At 37.8% G+C, this 13,226-nt stretch overlaps 3 protein-coding genes and 1 pseudogene across 3 annotated transcripts; 3 read left to right on the forward strand and 1 right to left on the reverse strand.

Moving 5' to 3' along the window:
- Positions 1–216: 216 nt before the first annotated feature.
- On the forward strand, positions 217–2,648 carry LOC137730447 (transcription factor bHLH75-like; annotated as a pseudogene).
- Positions 2,649–3,624: 976 nt separating this feature from the next.
- LOC137731474 (acyl-acyl carrier protein thioesterase TE3, chloroplastic-like) lies at positions 3,625–5,537 on the forward strand. The gene is made up of 5 exons (XM_068470588.1): positions 3,625–3,928; positions 4,341–4,441; positions 4,751–4,860; positions 4,977–5,072; positions 5,170–5,537. The coding sequence occupies exons 1-5, from the start codon at positions 3,726–3,728 to the stop codon at positions 5,287–5,289; spliced, it is 630 nt and encodes a 209-aa protein (XP_068326689.1). The 5' UTR covers positions 3,625–3,725; the 3' UTR covers positions 5,290–5,537.
- A 1,098-nt stretch (positions 5,538–6,635) lies between these two features.
- Positions 6,636–8,063, forward strand: LOC137731475 (uncharacterized). Its single transcript, XM_068470589.1, has 4 exons — positions 6,636–6,943; positions 7,089–7,180; positions 7,595–7,713; positions 7,803–8,063. The coding sequence occupies exons 1-4, from the start codon at positions 6,688–6,690 to the stop codon at positions 7,897–7,899; spliced, it is 564 nt and encodes a 187-aa protein (XP_068326690.1). The 5' UTR covers positions 6,636–6,687; the 3' UTR covers positions 7,900–8,063.
- Positions 8,064–8,127: 64 nt separating this feature from the next.
- On the reverse strand, positions 8,128–10,770 carry LOC137731472 (endonuclease 2-like). The gene is made up of 9 exons (XM_068470587.1): positions 10,376–10,770; positions 10,065–10,236; positions 9,876–9,983; positions 9,084–9,139; positions 8,918–9,001; positions 8,749–8,841; positions 8,590–8,657; positions 8,366–8,439; positions 8,128–8,264 (listed from the first exon to the last, which is right to left on the reverse strand). The coding sequence occupies exons 1-9, from the start codon at positions 10,484–10,486 to the stop codon at positions 8,170–8,172; spliced, it is 861 nt and encodes a 286-aa protein (XP_068326688.1). The 5' UTR covers positions 10,487–10,770; the 3' UTR covers positions 8,128–8,169.
- Between the last annotated feature and the right edge of the window lie 2,456 nt (positions 10,771–13,226).

The following is a 13,226-nucleotide window of genomic DNA, read 5'->3' on the forward strand; positions in this document are numbered from 1 at the left end:
AATGGAGTTGAAATGGAAACCTATATATGCGATTTGTGGTAACGTCATCATTATCCATAAAGAGAAGATGTATGTTCCCATCAAGGACAAAAATTGAAAACAAACAAATTAAGATAATCACACCAAATCAAATACCAATTTTACATAATTCAACACTAAACTGGTTATATAGCCCCACGCCTCCGATGCCCCACACACTATGACAATGAACCAGCTTTCTTTACACTCAAGTTCGAATCTCCTTTCTGTAAATTAAAGTAAGTTTAGAATTTCTCTTGCTAAAAACAATTAGTATATGAAGAGAGAGGTAGGAAGACAAAGTCAACTTATAACTGAAATGAAAATCTGTACTATAGCCAATATGCTTTTGGACTTAAGTTTCTATAAACTCGGTTAGTCTGTCTCTAAAAGCATGCAAAACCGCAAGTTTCTGTGTAGACAAACGACTCGAAGTTTGGAAGATGGAACTCATAGACGATCTTTGCGATTTGGAGACTAGTCTTGGCGCCAATCATCATGAAATCATGGCTCTCTCGGCTAATGACACCTCCTTTACTACCGATCATCATCATCAGCCCCAACCTGACCAGCTCCCTATCAACTTCACTCATCATATTCAAAGCTTTTCCCATAATTCTGATGATCCAAATCATGATGATTTCTTAGTTGCTCATTCCACAGCTCATCTGATGACTGGAGATTTTCGCCAAGAAACAGGAAAAGGAAAGGTACGTACTTAATATTGTATATATAAGTAGATAGTTGCTCGCTGAAGAGCTAGTTTATATATGTTGTCTGGTTAATTACCTTGATGTGATAGATCATGTGTATGCTTAATTTATGGCTAGACTGACTTTATATTGATCATGTGTTTTCTCTCGATATTGAAATGCGCACGCGATTGGGGATTCTTGGCAGTCGTTAGGAGGAAGGAAGAGAAAGATAAACAATAGTGACAAAGATGGGGAGAAACTAAAAGAAGTGATTCATGTGAGAGCTAAGAGAGGCCAAGCTACTGATAGCCACAGTTTGGCAGAAAGGGTACAAATATTTCAGTTCTTTTAAATTGGACATATTACCAGTATCTGGTTTAGAAGTACTAATTCTCTTGTTAATTTTCAAGGGCAGATTTTGAAGCAAATTTATCTTAATTCCCTTGCGCCTTAATTAAATAGCGATAACAAATTAAATCCATAATATTCTGATAACGACACAGTTAATACATATAGAGGAAAGATTATCGGTGTTGGTCTTGCGCATTTGTTTAACATTCATGGTATTACTAGGTAAGAAGAGAGAAAATAAATGATAGGCTGAGATGCCTGCAAAATCTGGTTCCAGGGTGCTACAAGGTACATAATTTGATTTACTTGTCGCTTTGAATAAACTACGATAGAGTTCATGAGTTATTATTTTTTAAACATAATTGATAATGTTTTTTATGGATGAATTAATTTGCAGACAATGGGAATGGCAGTAATGCTGGATGTGGTTATCAGCTACGTTCAGTCACTGCAGAAACAAATTGAGGTGTGAGTCATATCATAAATAATTAACCAAAAGTTCAAAACATATCATGGAGATTTCTTATAATGTCACAATTATGGATCAATCGTCGTATATATCCAAATAGAATACTAATAATTAAAGTGCTTTTTGTTTGGTGGCTTCCTAGTTTCTGTCAATGAAACTTTCTGCAGCAAGTGCGTATTATGATTTCAATTCACCAGGTGTGGATGCTGCGGACGCAATGCAACAGCAGCAGGTATAAATTTAGAAGATTACAGAAATACACACACAGACACACATTAAATTATGAATTTGTATATCCATTATTTCTTCCCGTCTCAATCATCTCAACGATGTTTTTCCCACTCCTTTTTCTCCTCATGCACACCAGGTTTATTTATGACTTTTCATTCAAGAAAAAAAAAATCAACGGTAAAAAATAAATTGAAATGTACAGAAATCGTTTTCCTATTAAATATTTAAGGTTGTTAATGAACTTTTAAAAGATGAAAGTGATTAAGCGAGCAATGTGGGATGTTGCAGGGGACAAATACTGCATATCACGAGGTACAAGAGATGGCATTAAGATCAGAGATTCAGAAGGGTATGGAGGACTTCCTCACCTCAACAACGCAGCATGGCCTATTTGAGAACTGAGAGTGTAAGTTCAATCTTCTTCAGATCTCATGCTGCTAAACCCTACATGTACATGTAGAGACAATGAAACACAGGACGATCAATACCATCTTCTCCAGCTTCCATGGATCCCATATTACAATAAAATACTACTGTTTTCATGCTTATTTATATATATATATATATATATATATATATATATATATATATATATCTAGTTGCATATATGTATATTTGTGTAGGGTGCAAAACGAATCTTGTACTATTGTATAATAACTAAACTGCAGTAATATTAATTTACAGATGATATTGTACTGTACTTGTATCATCAATATCACCCATTACTGATCAGCATTATTCTCTTCAAAATTATGTCAGTTGTACCACATATTGACCGATAATATTGCTGATCGAGACTCACTTGTATCAAAGAGTGGTCATTGTATAGTCAATAAATGTGGTGCAAATAGCAACACTCAAATTATGTTAATGACCGCAATGAGCTGGTGGATAACTATAAAATTATGGGCTTGAGATGTTCCTCTTTTTCGTATCTCTTTGTATAAATCAACGAAAATAATGCTATTAAGTATAGTGACGACCAAAAACCTTGAATTGGGACTTGCATATAATTTTTGGTTTTGTGACCATCTACTCTACATTGTATAATCCAGACTGATCAAAAAGGTTGTTGAGATAGATCAAAGTGGTAGTTAGTCAGCAACGCACAGGCTCAGGTGCACTGCATCCGAAATAAGGGTTGGATCCCTGTAGATCATGATCTAAAGACAGCTTGATTGATGTATAATTGAAATGAGAGAGTGATCTGTCATGTGGGTTTCAAAGATTACCCTTAAAATTAAGGGCACTGATGCCTCAACGCGGTTTAAGTGATGAAAGAGAGGCAGCTGAGAATGATGTGTAGTAGAGAAGAGAACCATTTGCCATGGGTCCCCTTATTGGTCACTAAACTAAAAAAAGGGACAGGGTCATGTATATTTGGGGGTACATGCCTCTCAAATACGATTTTGCTTGACTGAACATTTCGAAGAGGGCAGGTTCAGTGACTCTAGTTGTAGTTGAGGTGGCAGGACAAAACTTCTGTGAGAGTGTCCGACTATATCATTTGTAGGGCACTTTTACAAACAAAGTTTTTCTTATGCGGACAAATTTTGTACGGATGAGTTACGCATGATCCGAATCAATATAATGACGCAGCAACAACAATAATATGACACCATAACATCAATCCGATGCTATAATGATATTGTAACAATAAAATCTAAAATCAAGTCATGCGCAACACATAATTGAGGTTTGCCGGTAAGATTTAGATCCAACTTCAAGATTCTCAACTATTTGACCCAAATTCACCACAAGAAGTATATAGCCCAATGGGCCTTAATATATTCTCATTTCCAGCCCAAAAGAAAATCCTTTTCCATGTGTTGTGTGTTTACTGCTTGGGTTTGAACGCCAATAATCCAAACAAAACCTCCCCAACGCAACCACCGTCCCTGTCTCTCTCTCTCTCTGCTCCGAGCACTGCGCAGCACTTTTGACTGAGCGGAGCTGCAGAGATGTTGCAGTTGCAGGGCCTGCGGGCGTTTTCAGTTGCCGAACCCACCCACTTGGCCTCCCCCTCCTACTCACGTGTCATCCGGACGTCGCTCCGCCTCCGCCGTCAGTCAGCTTCGTTCCCGACGAGGCGGCCACGTCTCCGATCACTCCCCGACGTCAGGAGCTGCGCCGCTCTCGCATTCGATTTCAAAGGTGGCAAAGGGTACTTTCTTAAAACGTTCAATTTCTTTGTTTAATTTGGCGGCATTCTCTATGTTATGAATTCGAATCGTCATACCATCGCAATTCTTACACGAAACATCACGGTTTTATTGATTGTCAGATGAGAATAGTATAATGTACCTAAATCTCTCACTTTGTTCGTTGAATTTTAGATTTTTGATGTTGCGTTGGATAACCATTTCGATATTATTTTATTTCCCGATACAAACGATATTGGGGAGGGGATTTGAACTCGGAATGCTCTTAACCGACTTGAGCTATGATCCTCTTACTTTCGTTATTAATTTTTGGTTTTTGTTTCAAGAACACGAAATGGATATCAAACGAGCCTTAATTTGTTGCTGAAAGGATTTATTTTTTAATTAAAGCCTTGGCCTTTTTGGACTTTGCAGAATGAGTGAGTTTCTTGATGTTGAGCTCAGAGTCCGGGATTATGAACTTGATCAATATGGTGTCGTTAACAATGCTGTTTATGCAAGTTATTGCCAACATGGTGAGTTAAACGTTTCTGTAATTTGAAAGGCCTTTGATTTTTAACCACAATTTATGATTAGATCTAGCTGATTACACCTGTTGATTTCCAATTTTTCCCTCTTCCATATTTCACCGGGGGATTCTTCCAGTCGAATTCGTGCTCTTAAAGGTTGTATTTACGGCAGAAATGTGTTTCTTGGGGAATTATTCTGTGGTTTATACATAATCGAAACTTGTAAATGAATCTGAATTAAAAGATTACGCCTTTTTTCAATCTTTGCAACTCTATTAAACAAGCTGAGCTGTTGTGCTTCAATATTTTGATCAGGTCGTCATGAACTTCTGGAAAGGGTCGGCATCAGTGCCGATGGAGTTGCCCGCACTGGTGGCGCATTAGCATTGTCGGATTTGTCACTCAAATTCCTTGCACCTCTCAGAGTATGTCTCGATATTTACGTTTGAATTTCTTTAAGATATTTTTCCTACTGCAATGTACATGTTTGTATTAGTGATTGAGAATTCGGCCTTGTCACTAACAAGGTCTGTGCAACTAGAGTGGAGATAAGTTTGTCATAAAGGTCAGGCTCGCTGGCTCCTCAGCTGCTCGCCTATACTTTGATCACTTCATTTTCAAGCTGCCAAATCAAGAGGTTTGTTATTTGCCAGTCCTAAGATTTTTTACATCATATCAAGGAGTTGTCTCGACTTTCAACACACTGTGAGCTTCTGATAATATTTTCTGAACAGCCTATCTTGGAAGCAAAGGCCACAGCAGTATGGCTTGACAAAAACTATCGTCCTATCCGCATTCCACCAGAGGTGAAATCTAAACTTGTTCAATTTCTTCGCCACGAGGAGTCGAACTGATTTTCCTGCAACATGAAGTTTGTTGGATAGACTCCAATACAAAGGCTCATGTTGGATACGCATCTTGTTTCCGGGAAATGAAGCAAAAGAAGATTTCAAACACAATTACACTTCAAGAAAGTATGTTTTTAGTGTTAAAGATGTAACTACATTACTTGCATGTTATAGTATTAATTGGACAAGTTTGGTCTTCAATCTGTAGGATGATGGAAGAAAATGAGAAGCTCTAAATTATGTTGTTGAACTCATGGTTTATTTACTTCACACCGTTTGTCACAACAATAATGATTGTCACATACCCCGTTTATTTATAACTTTTGGATTGAATAAATCAATGGAAAATCGAGAGACAATTTAAACAAGAGTTTGCAGAAGAAGAAAAAGGTGCGTGCAGAAATTTATTTTTCTTGTCACAGTTTTCAATATATGGGTCTTGAAGCATCTTGACGGGCTCGACATGAATTGCAACAAACACCATACAGGCATTGGACCATTATGACCATGAACTGTGAGTACAGGCTCTGAACCCGTTCGGTGACTGGGACTGGACAAGATTGGAAATGAGTCCGAGCCAGACTAGATCGAGACACCACGTTTGTGCTTGTAGTTTTGACTCTTAGGACTTGGTAGGAGTAGGAATACAGGAGAGACCAAGTCCTCCCATTATCCTATATCCCGGATTTAAATGGACCACAGGGGCATGCACAGACAAACGTGATTTGTCTTGCCTGTAAAGAAAGAGAGTGATAGACACTGATAGATGGAGAGAGGATGGAGGACCAGGGAATAGAATATGGAGAAGAAGAAGAAGGTGATGGTGGCGATCCATGTGAGCGAGTTTAGCCAATACGCCTTCAATCGGGCACTCAAAATTGTACGCCACACCATCGTCAGTTCGCAGCTAGTCGTTCACTGCACAGCCCATTGACTTCTCTTCGGCTTAGGCTGCCAGTTTCAGACCTGGCCGTAGGGTCTCTAAATCCGAATCACCCTACCTATTTCGCTATTTCAACAAATGAACTGTTGCAGTTATCGGAGTGTAAGTTTGTAACTGTATGCTTGATCAGCTGTCGTTTCCTTATTTTTGTATGCGCTTTGTGCAGCTGCCGAGTTGATAACATTTTGCTACAAAACCACCACAAGGTGACATTAGCTTCGTTGGAGAAAGCTAAAGAAATTTGTGCCAAACATGGGGTACAAATGCAATCCGCACCAAGTATTATCCTTATCAAAATCTACCTATGTGGGGTTGGACTAGGTGTTTGACTGGCAGTTTTGACCTGAGAAAACCCTCCATCTGTTTCTTCAACTACCAAGTTTTACAAATATCCCGAAATATCTGATAAATAGAGATACAACTCCCTCTCGTTTTGTCAACAAAAACCCGAAGGGAAAAAAATGGGAGAAGAAGCAATTGCGAGAGGAGAAGAAAGAATGGGAGAAGCGATTGCAAGAGGAGCTGAGAAGAGGGTGATGGTGGCCATTGACGAGAGCGAGTGCAGTCATTACGCGCTCATGTGGGTTCTCGACAACCTCAAAGATTCCATAACCAAGTCGCCCTTGATCATCTTCACGGCTCAGACTCCCTCCGCTGGCAACGTCATCTTCTCGGCATCGCTCGGCAGTGCTCGCATGTACTATCCTATGTCTTCCAGTTAAGTTGTTCAGTCTCTTCATCGTGTTTTTCTTTTGCTCTTTTATTTTCAAGGTGCAAAATGCCGTACACATGTGGAGAGGAGATTTCTGTGAAATCTTCTGACAAATTGTTTGTTGTTACCTGTTCGTGTTATGGAATAAAGGTCAGGAGCTTGTTAACTCCTCCCAGGAAAATCACAGGAAGTTTGCGTTGGGGCTGTTGGAGAAAGCTAAAGAGATCTGTGCTAATCATGGGGTAGGGCCAAAGTTCTTCGTTCTTCAATCACAAAACTTTATGTGTGCGTATATATATACTTGTATTTGTTTGTATATAGTATATACTATTCGTATAAGTACTTCTTTTGAGACTGCTTTTGGTAGATTCCCTACTTATATGTGTTTTTACTAGCAGCGCTTTTTGCAGAAGCAGTTCAGATTTTTACTAAATATTTCAATACTTACTAGAGCATTACTTAGAAGTGCACTTTTCAAAAAGTGCTTGTATGACCCAAAAACACTTTTATGTTTACCAAACCTTGTCAAAGGTAATTTTGGTTATCAGTAAGCAGTTTTAGCTCTACCAAAAATGGCGCTCTGATGTTCTTTGGGATGCTATACTATACCACTGTGAAACATTTGACTTAAGTTTACCATTTTTTTTTTCTCATAGGTAAATGCAGAGACAGTCACAGAAGTAGGAGATCCGAAAGCAGCCATATGTGACGCTGTCCAAAAACACAACATCAATCTGCTAATTCTAGGCGAGCGTGGGCTCGGAAAAATCAAAAGGTTAGTATCATTTCATCTAATTTTCTATTTTTGCGTCTATTTGCCTGCATCTCATTTAGGGGTCTGACGATTTTGATGTGCCGAGCTAGGGCAATTCTTGGTAGTGTCAGCAACTACTGTGTTCAGAACGCCAAGTGCCCTGTCCTCGTCGTGAAGAAATCACAAGCTGAAGGTGAAGTTGCTTGACTGTGTTTTCATTTGGATGCTACTGGTATCGATTGAGACGATGTAAGAAAACTTGGTGTTAACTTATGACAGTTAATATGAACCTTGCGATGTGAAAAAACTTTCTGTAGTTGAAAAGAAATCAGAACGATATATGAAGGTTTATATTTGTGAAACAAAGATAATTCTAGAACAATACCTAACAATATAACTACAAGTACAATATCTTTAAACTTGGAGGCATATATGCTTCTGGAAATCTTATTAACTTTAAGCAGAACAAGTGTTCTGTCACCCGAAGATGCGGTTGAGGGTAGCTGCTAAACGCACACCACCTTGAGCTAACCGCTTATGGACTATTGGTAGCCGGGAGAGGAAGTATTCATCTGCAAATTAACAATGTTTAACTTATTCCATTCATTTTTTTCTCCTCAATTTATCGAACAAACAAGCATACTACCATTGAATTCAAAACATCCATACTTACCTTCTAGCACTGAACCTTCATCTGCACCCTTGTATGCCCAATCACAAGCCGCTTTGATACCTTCAGACGCATATCTGCAAATAAGTACCCCCAGTAATTAGGTTAGTGAATCGTCTAGGCCGAGCCTTGCTGATCTTATCAGCAAGCAGAACAGACTTAACACAACCAGAAGGCTCGAAAACATAAAGTTTGGCCAATTTATAACAAAAGCGAAGGGTACATACACGTTGGGGCATGCTTTCTTGTTTAGGCCGCAGGTCTCCCAACCCTTAACTTGATCTGACCATTCAGTCTGTTTTCAAAGACATATAATAAGCATCAAAGAACAAAGGTTAGGATTCAGACATTTCAGAAAATATTCTACCACAGTTAGTCTAAGATACCGTAATGTTCTGTTTAATTGCGTCAATTAGTTCTTCGACATTGGAATCGTAAAACCTCTCTTCCGCCGTCTCAATTATGTTGTCATCCCAAATCTGTATGTAAATTTTGAAAATTTAGTTAAATTAAATAGTAGTTTGTCGAACAATTGAACTGGAAGATGAGACTTACATGGTGAAGATTTTGCTTCCTCGTATACCAGTGAACGTCAATTGTGTTGCCTCCCTTGTCCGAAGCAAAACCAACATGCAGAGGCTGTGTAACACGCGTAAGATCATGATCATGAGTTAGGGTAACATAACATCATGCGTGTTTGGTTATACAGATTGCGCCATACCTGATGGATGTCTCCTATGAAATGGGAAAGAAATAGAAATGCCTGCGTGAGGTTATCTAATTATCACAGAAAAAAAACGTAGTTAAAAACAGAACTCGGTCACATAATCGTATAGTCCGCGACGAAAAGGGATTCTAATATATCATCGATAATGTATTGATATCTGTCACATCCCGGTCTCCACAACCTTGAAGATATTGTCCGCTTTGGCATTCCCTCTGGACTATGTCGCAGCAGAGCTACCGCACGGTTTTGTTCTTGTGGCCGAGTGTTAGTCCGCAGACCACATCTCCCACCACAAAAGGCCTCTTCAAAGTTGAAGCACCAGGCATGGATATATAAGGCCCAAAAACCACGCCCTCACGGGCGATGTGGGATACTACAATCCACCCCCCTTAGGGAGTCCGACGTCCTCGTCGGCACACCACGACCGTGAGTCTGGCTCTGATACCAAATTGTCACATCCCGCCTTCCCTCGCAGTGATATTGTCCGCTTTGGCATTCTGGGCCTGGACTAGGTCGCAGACACCCAGCTACCGCACGGATTTGTTTTTGCAGGCCGCAGCCCCAAAAGGCCTCACTGAAAGGTACATGTGGGCATGGACATATAAGGCTCAAGATCGACCCTCGTGTGGTCGATGTGGGATACTACAATATCATAGTCCCCAATAAGACATATATATCAAAAAAATATAGATACATTTTTAACGACATTGATACATTATCAATCAACTGCGCGTCATGCAATGAGAATTCTACGTAATAGTAATTTTCAAAAGTTATAGTATTTACATTTAGGTTGAGACGACTGGCTATTGTAGGTCAGAAGCTGAGTGGTGTAATTGTTAATTGCCCCTGCAACACAACGCCCCTTCTCTCCATCCTCATCTTTGCAGTCCCCTGGAGATTAATCGTTAGTAATTCCATGATTAATTAGAATTAATACATATATATGTACTAATCACGTTTAAAGGAACATACTACTGTACTGGTAACTGCAAACTTCAGGAGTGTTAATGTAGTGAAGGGCAGATGACCAGGGAAAAATAAACTTGACACGATCTGCCCATATGCACAGGCTGCTCCAGTCATTCTCTGCATAGTCTGGAAGCAGTTGCTTCACCGCATCCGCCGCCGCCTTGCTCAGCCTAGACTGTCATCACATCACCCAAAAAAAAAGGCCCGAATTTTGACTAAAAATTTAACCGAGACGCAAAATATGGTATATCTTTATTACTCTAGCCAACTTGGTTAAGCCGAGGTATGAGAAAAATATGACGTTGGTTAAGAACCTGAGCAATTCTGCAGACTGTGACATGCCCATCATTGCTCCAGCCATGAATCACGGGAAAAAGGAGCAGCGAGCACAAGGCAATAACAATCAGGATCCTGCCACACTCCATCGCTTCCCCTTCGTCCGAAGAAACAAAACTGCTGAAAAATGCAGCTAATATATGACGGATTTTCTCTGGTTTTGTAGTTAGTAATGAGAACACAAATTGGAAAGGAATTTAAATTTGAATTATGTGGATGTCATTTTACATATAAATTAACTTTTGTTTTTTGGCAGGGATGGATATCGGATTTCACCAAATTGAATCATGTGGATGATATTTAACAAGCACGACAATGGTGGCTCTGTCATCTGTGTGTGCACTCACTAATCGCCTGCAGTAATTAATGGGAGATTTTGATGGTGTGTATATATATATCTTGGTTATTTAAGCAAGAAATCCTGGTTTTTGTGTTTAAATATCTAATAATTTTAATTTATTGATTGCGTGCTTGAAAAGGAAGGCAACTTTTAAAAAGAGAGATCATTTGAAACGTGAAATGGTGGTAGTGGGAACGTAAAGGGTACGTGCCCTAGAAAGTCAAGCCAACAGAATGAATTAACCAAAGTATCTCATAGGAGTAATGTTATTCATACTATATTTTTGTATCACATTTTTATACTATTTTAGGTGGTATCTAATGTGGACAGCTACATCATTTGAAAAATTTACAAAATCCAAGGAAAGGAATAAGAAAAACTCATCGTATACCACAATCATCATTTAGTTAACTAATTCTTCTTAATTATTAGTTTATTAAATAATGAACTAAATTTAAAAATCTGATTAATTCAAATGATGTGGCTGTTTACATCAAATGTCACCTAAGGTGATATGAAAATGTGGTACAAAAATATGGTATGAATAGCATTACTCATCCCATAATTCCTAGTTCTTTCCAATTGCCGGATCATTTTCCTGGTGATTTCGAGAATCTCATGATCGTAACCGTTCATCGTATATCGTGCGGTAAAAAATCATTTAAAATTTAAATTTTAAAATTAAATATAAATAGTACCTAACGAAAACTGATTGCATGATATACGATCACAAAATCCTCAGGAAAATAATCCAGCGATGATCCTTATCCCTTGCCAATTAGGCTGTTTACTTTACCTAATTACAACTTACATTTTTCTCGCCATGTGCTCTCTCACTCTTTATATTAAAAGCTCATTTGAAAATGTTTTAAAATAACTGAAAACGTTTTTTGTGAAAATATTTTTAGAACCAATTTTTAGTAAAAATGCAAGTGAATTCTGGAAAAGCACTTGAAGTACTTCTTACAAGAAGCACATAAATGGTGCTTATTGCAGGAAATACTTTACGTATTTTTGAAACATACAATATTTTCTCTAAAAAGCATTTTCTGTCATTTAAAAAAAAAATTAAAACGAATCCTAAGTGTTGAATTCACGCGTCTCTCACTTTGACTTGGCATCAACGTTGATGCAGTTCTGCACGGGTGATGCATGCATTAGCATTTTTAGATTTGTTCCTCAAATTCACTAGAGCTCTCAGAATATGTCTCAATATTTACATTTTGATCTCCTAAGTTTTCCTCCTATGTACGTACGTACTGTATGCATTCTCCAAATTGTTAATTACATGACCCCTCGTATGCAACCAGGGAGGAGACAAGTTTTTCATAAAGGCTAGGGTAATTGCTCCTCAGGCGTTCAAGCTGCCCAAATCAAGCTGTTTGTTGTTCAACAACAATTGACTTATAGCTCAACTAGCTAAGAATATTTTATCTTTGCATCGCTGCATCGGAGTTATTTTAATACTATAATAATATTTAGAGACGTGACTGTGAAAGATCATTCATATAACATTCATGTACCTAAAGTAGTAAGTCTCAGGAGAAAACATAAACCTAGAAAAAAGCTACAATAATTCTTAGAAAAACAAAGATCGCATATTTTACAATTAATCTTATATTTTCCTGCCTCCACCCATAATTTTCATTTTTTCTTGGTAAGCTTTTTTTCATGTGAAAAATATGTTTTACGTCATTTTTTTTAATATTGCTATAGGCCCAGAAACTAAGATGGGCCATCTCAATTTCGGCATGTTCCTAAAAATTTGAATAGACCGTGGGCCTTGAGCCCACGATCAATGTAAAACAAAAAAAATAGGTCATGCTCCAAAAGTTTAATATCTCAATTTTCATCCCCTTTCTTGTGGAGACTGGGGCCAGCACCAATGATTGAATTGAACACGTGCTGAAATTAAATTCAATTCAATAGTTTGAAAGGCAAAGATTAGCTATGCCTCGTGCCTTGGTAGAAATTTCGTGTAACACGTTTCGCACCATTTTCTTCATAATTTTTTAGTCAGTCATGTAAAGAAAAAAATAAAATAAAAAATAATACAAAACATAGAACGAGAGAATATAATGAAAACTAATCAAAAGTTCTTAAAAGCTTTAGTTTTAATGAAAATGACAAAATAAAGGTGTAAGTGAACAGTACAAATAATAACTTTTCAAGGTAAAAATGTTCTTAATATTAAAAATAAACAATACCAAAAGTGTTTCATTAGGATTCTTATAATACATGCGTTTCTCTCTGCATGCTTTGTACGTAACATAAATATATAACACTTATTGAGTTTGAAATGAGATTTCATTTGATTTCCTTATTTGCTCGTTGGATTGCGCGTGTGGCTATTGAACCTATTTTAATTTAAAATTTAAAATTTATTTTGTTTTAGATTTACTTATAGATTTTTTAATAAAAAATTTGATAACAAATGAAGAATATTTTAGGTCACTTAGTACTATTGTCTAGTTGTATTATTCTTCACT

Source organism: Pyrus communis, chromosome 4 (genome assembly GCF_963583255.1).
Source record: "Pyrus communis chromosome 4, drPyrComm1.1, whole genome shotgun sequence".
Taxonomy (NCBI): Eukaryota; Viridiplantae; Streptophyta; class Magnoliopsida; order Rosales; family Rosaceae; genus Pyrus; species Pyrus communis.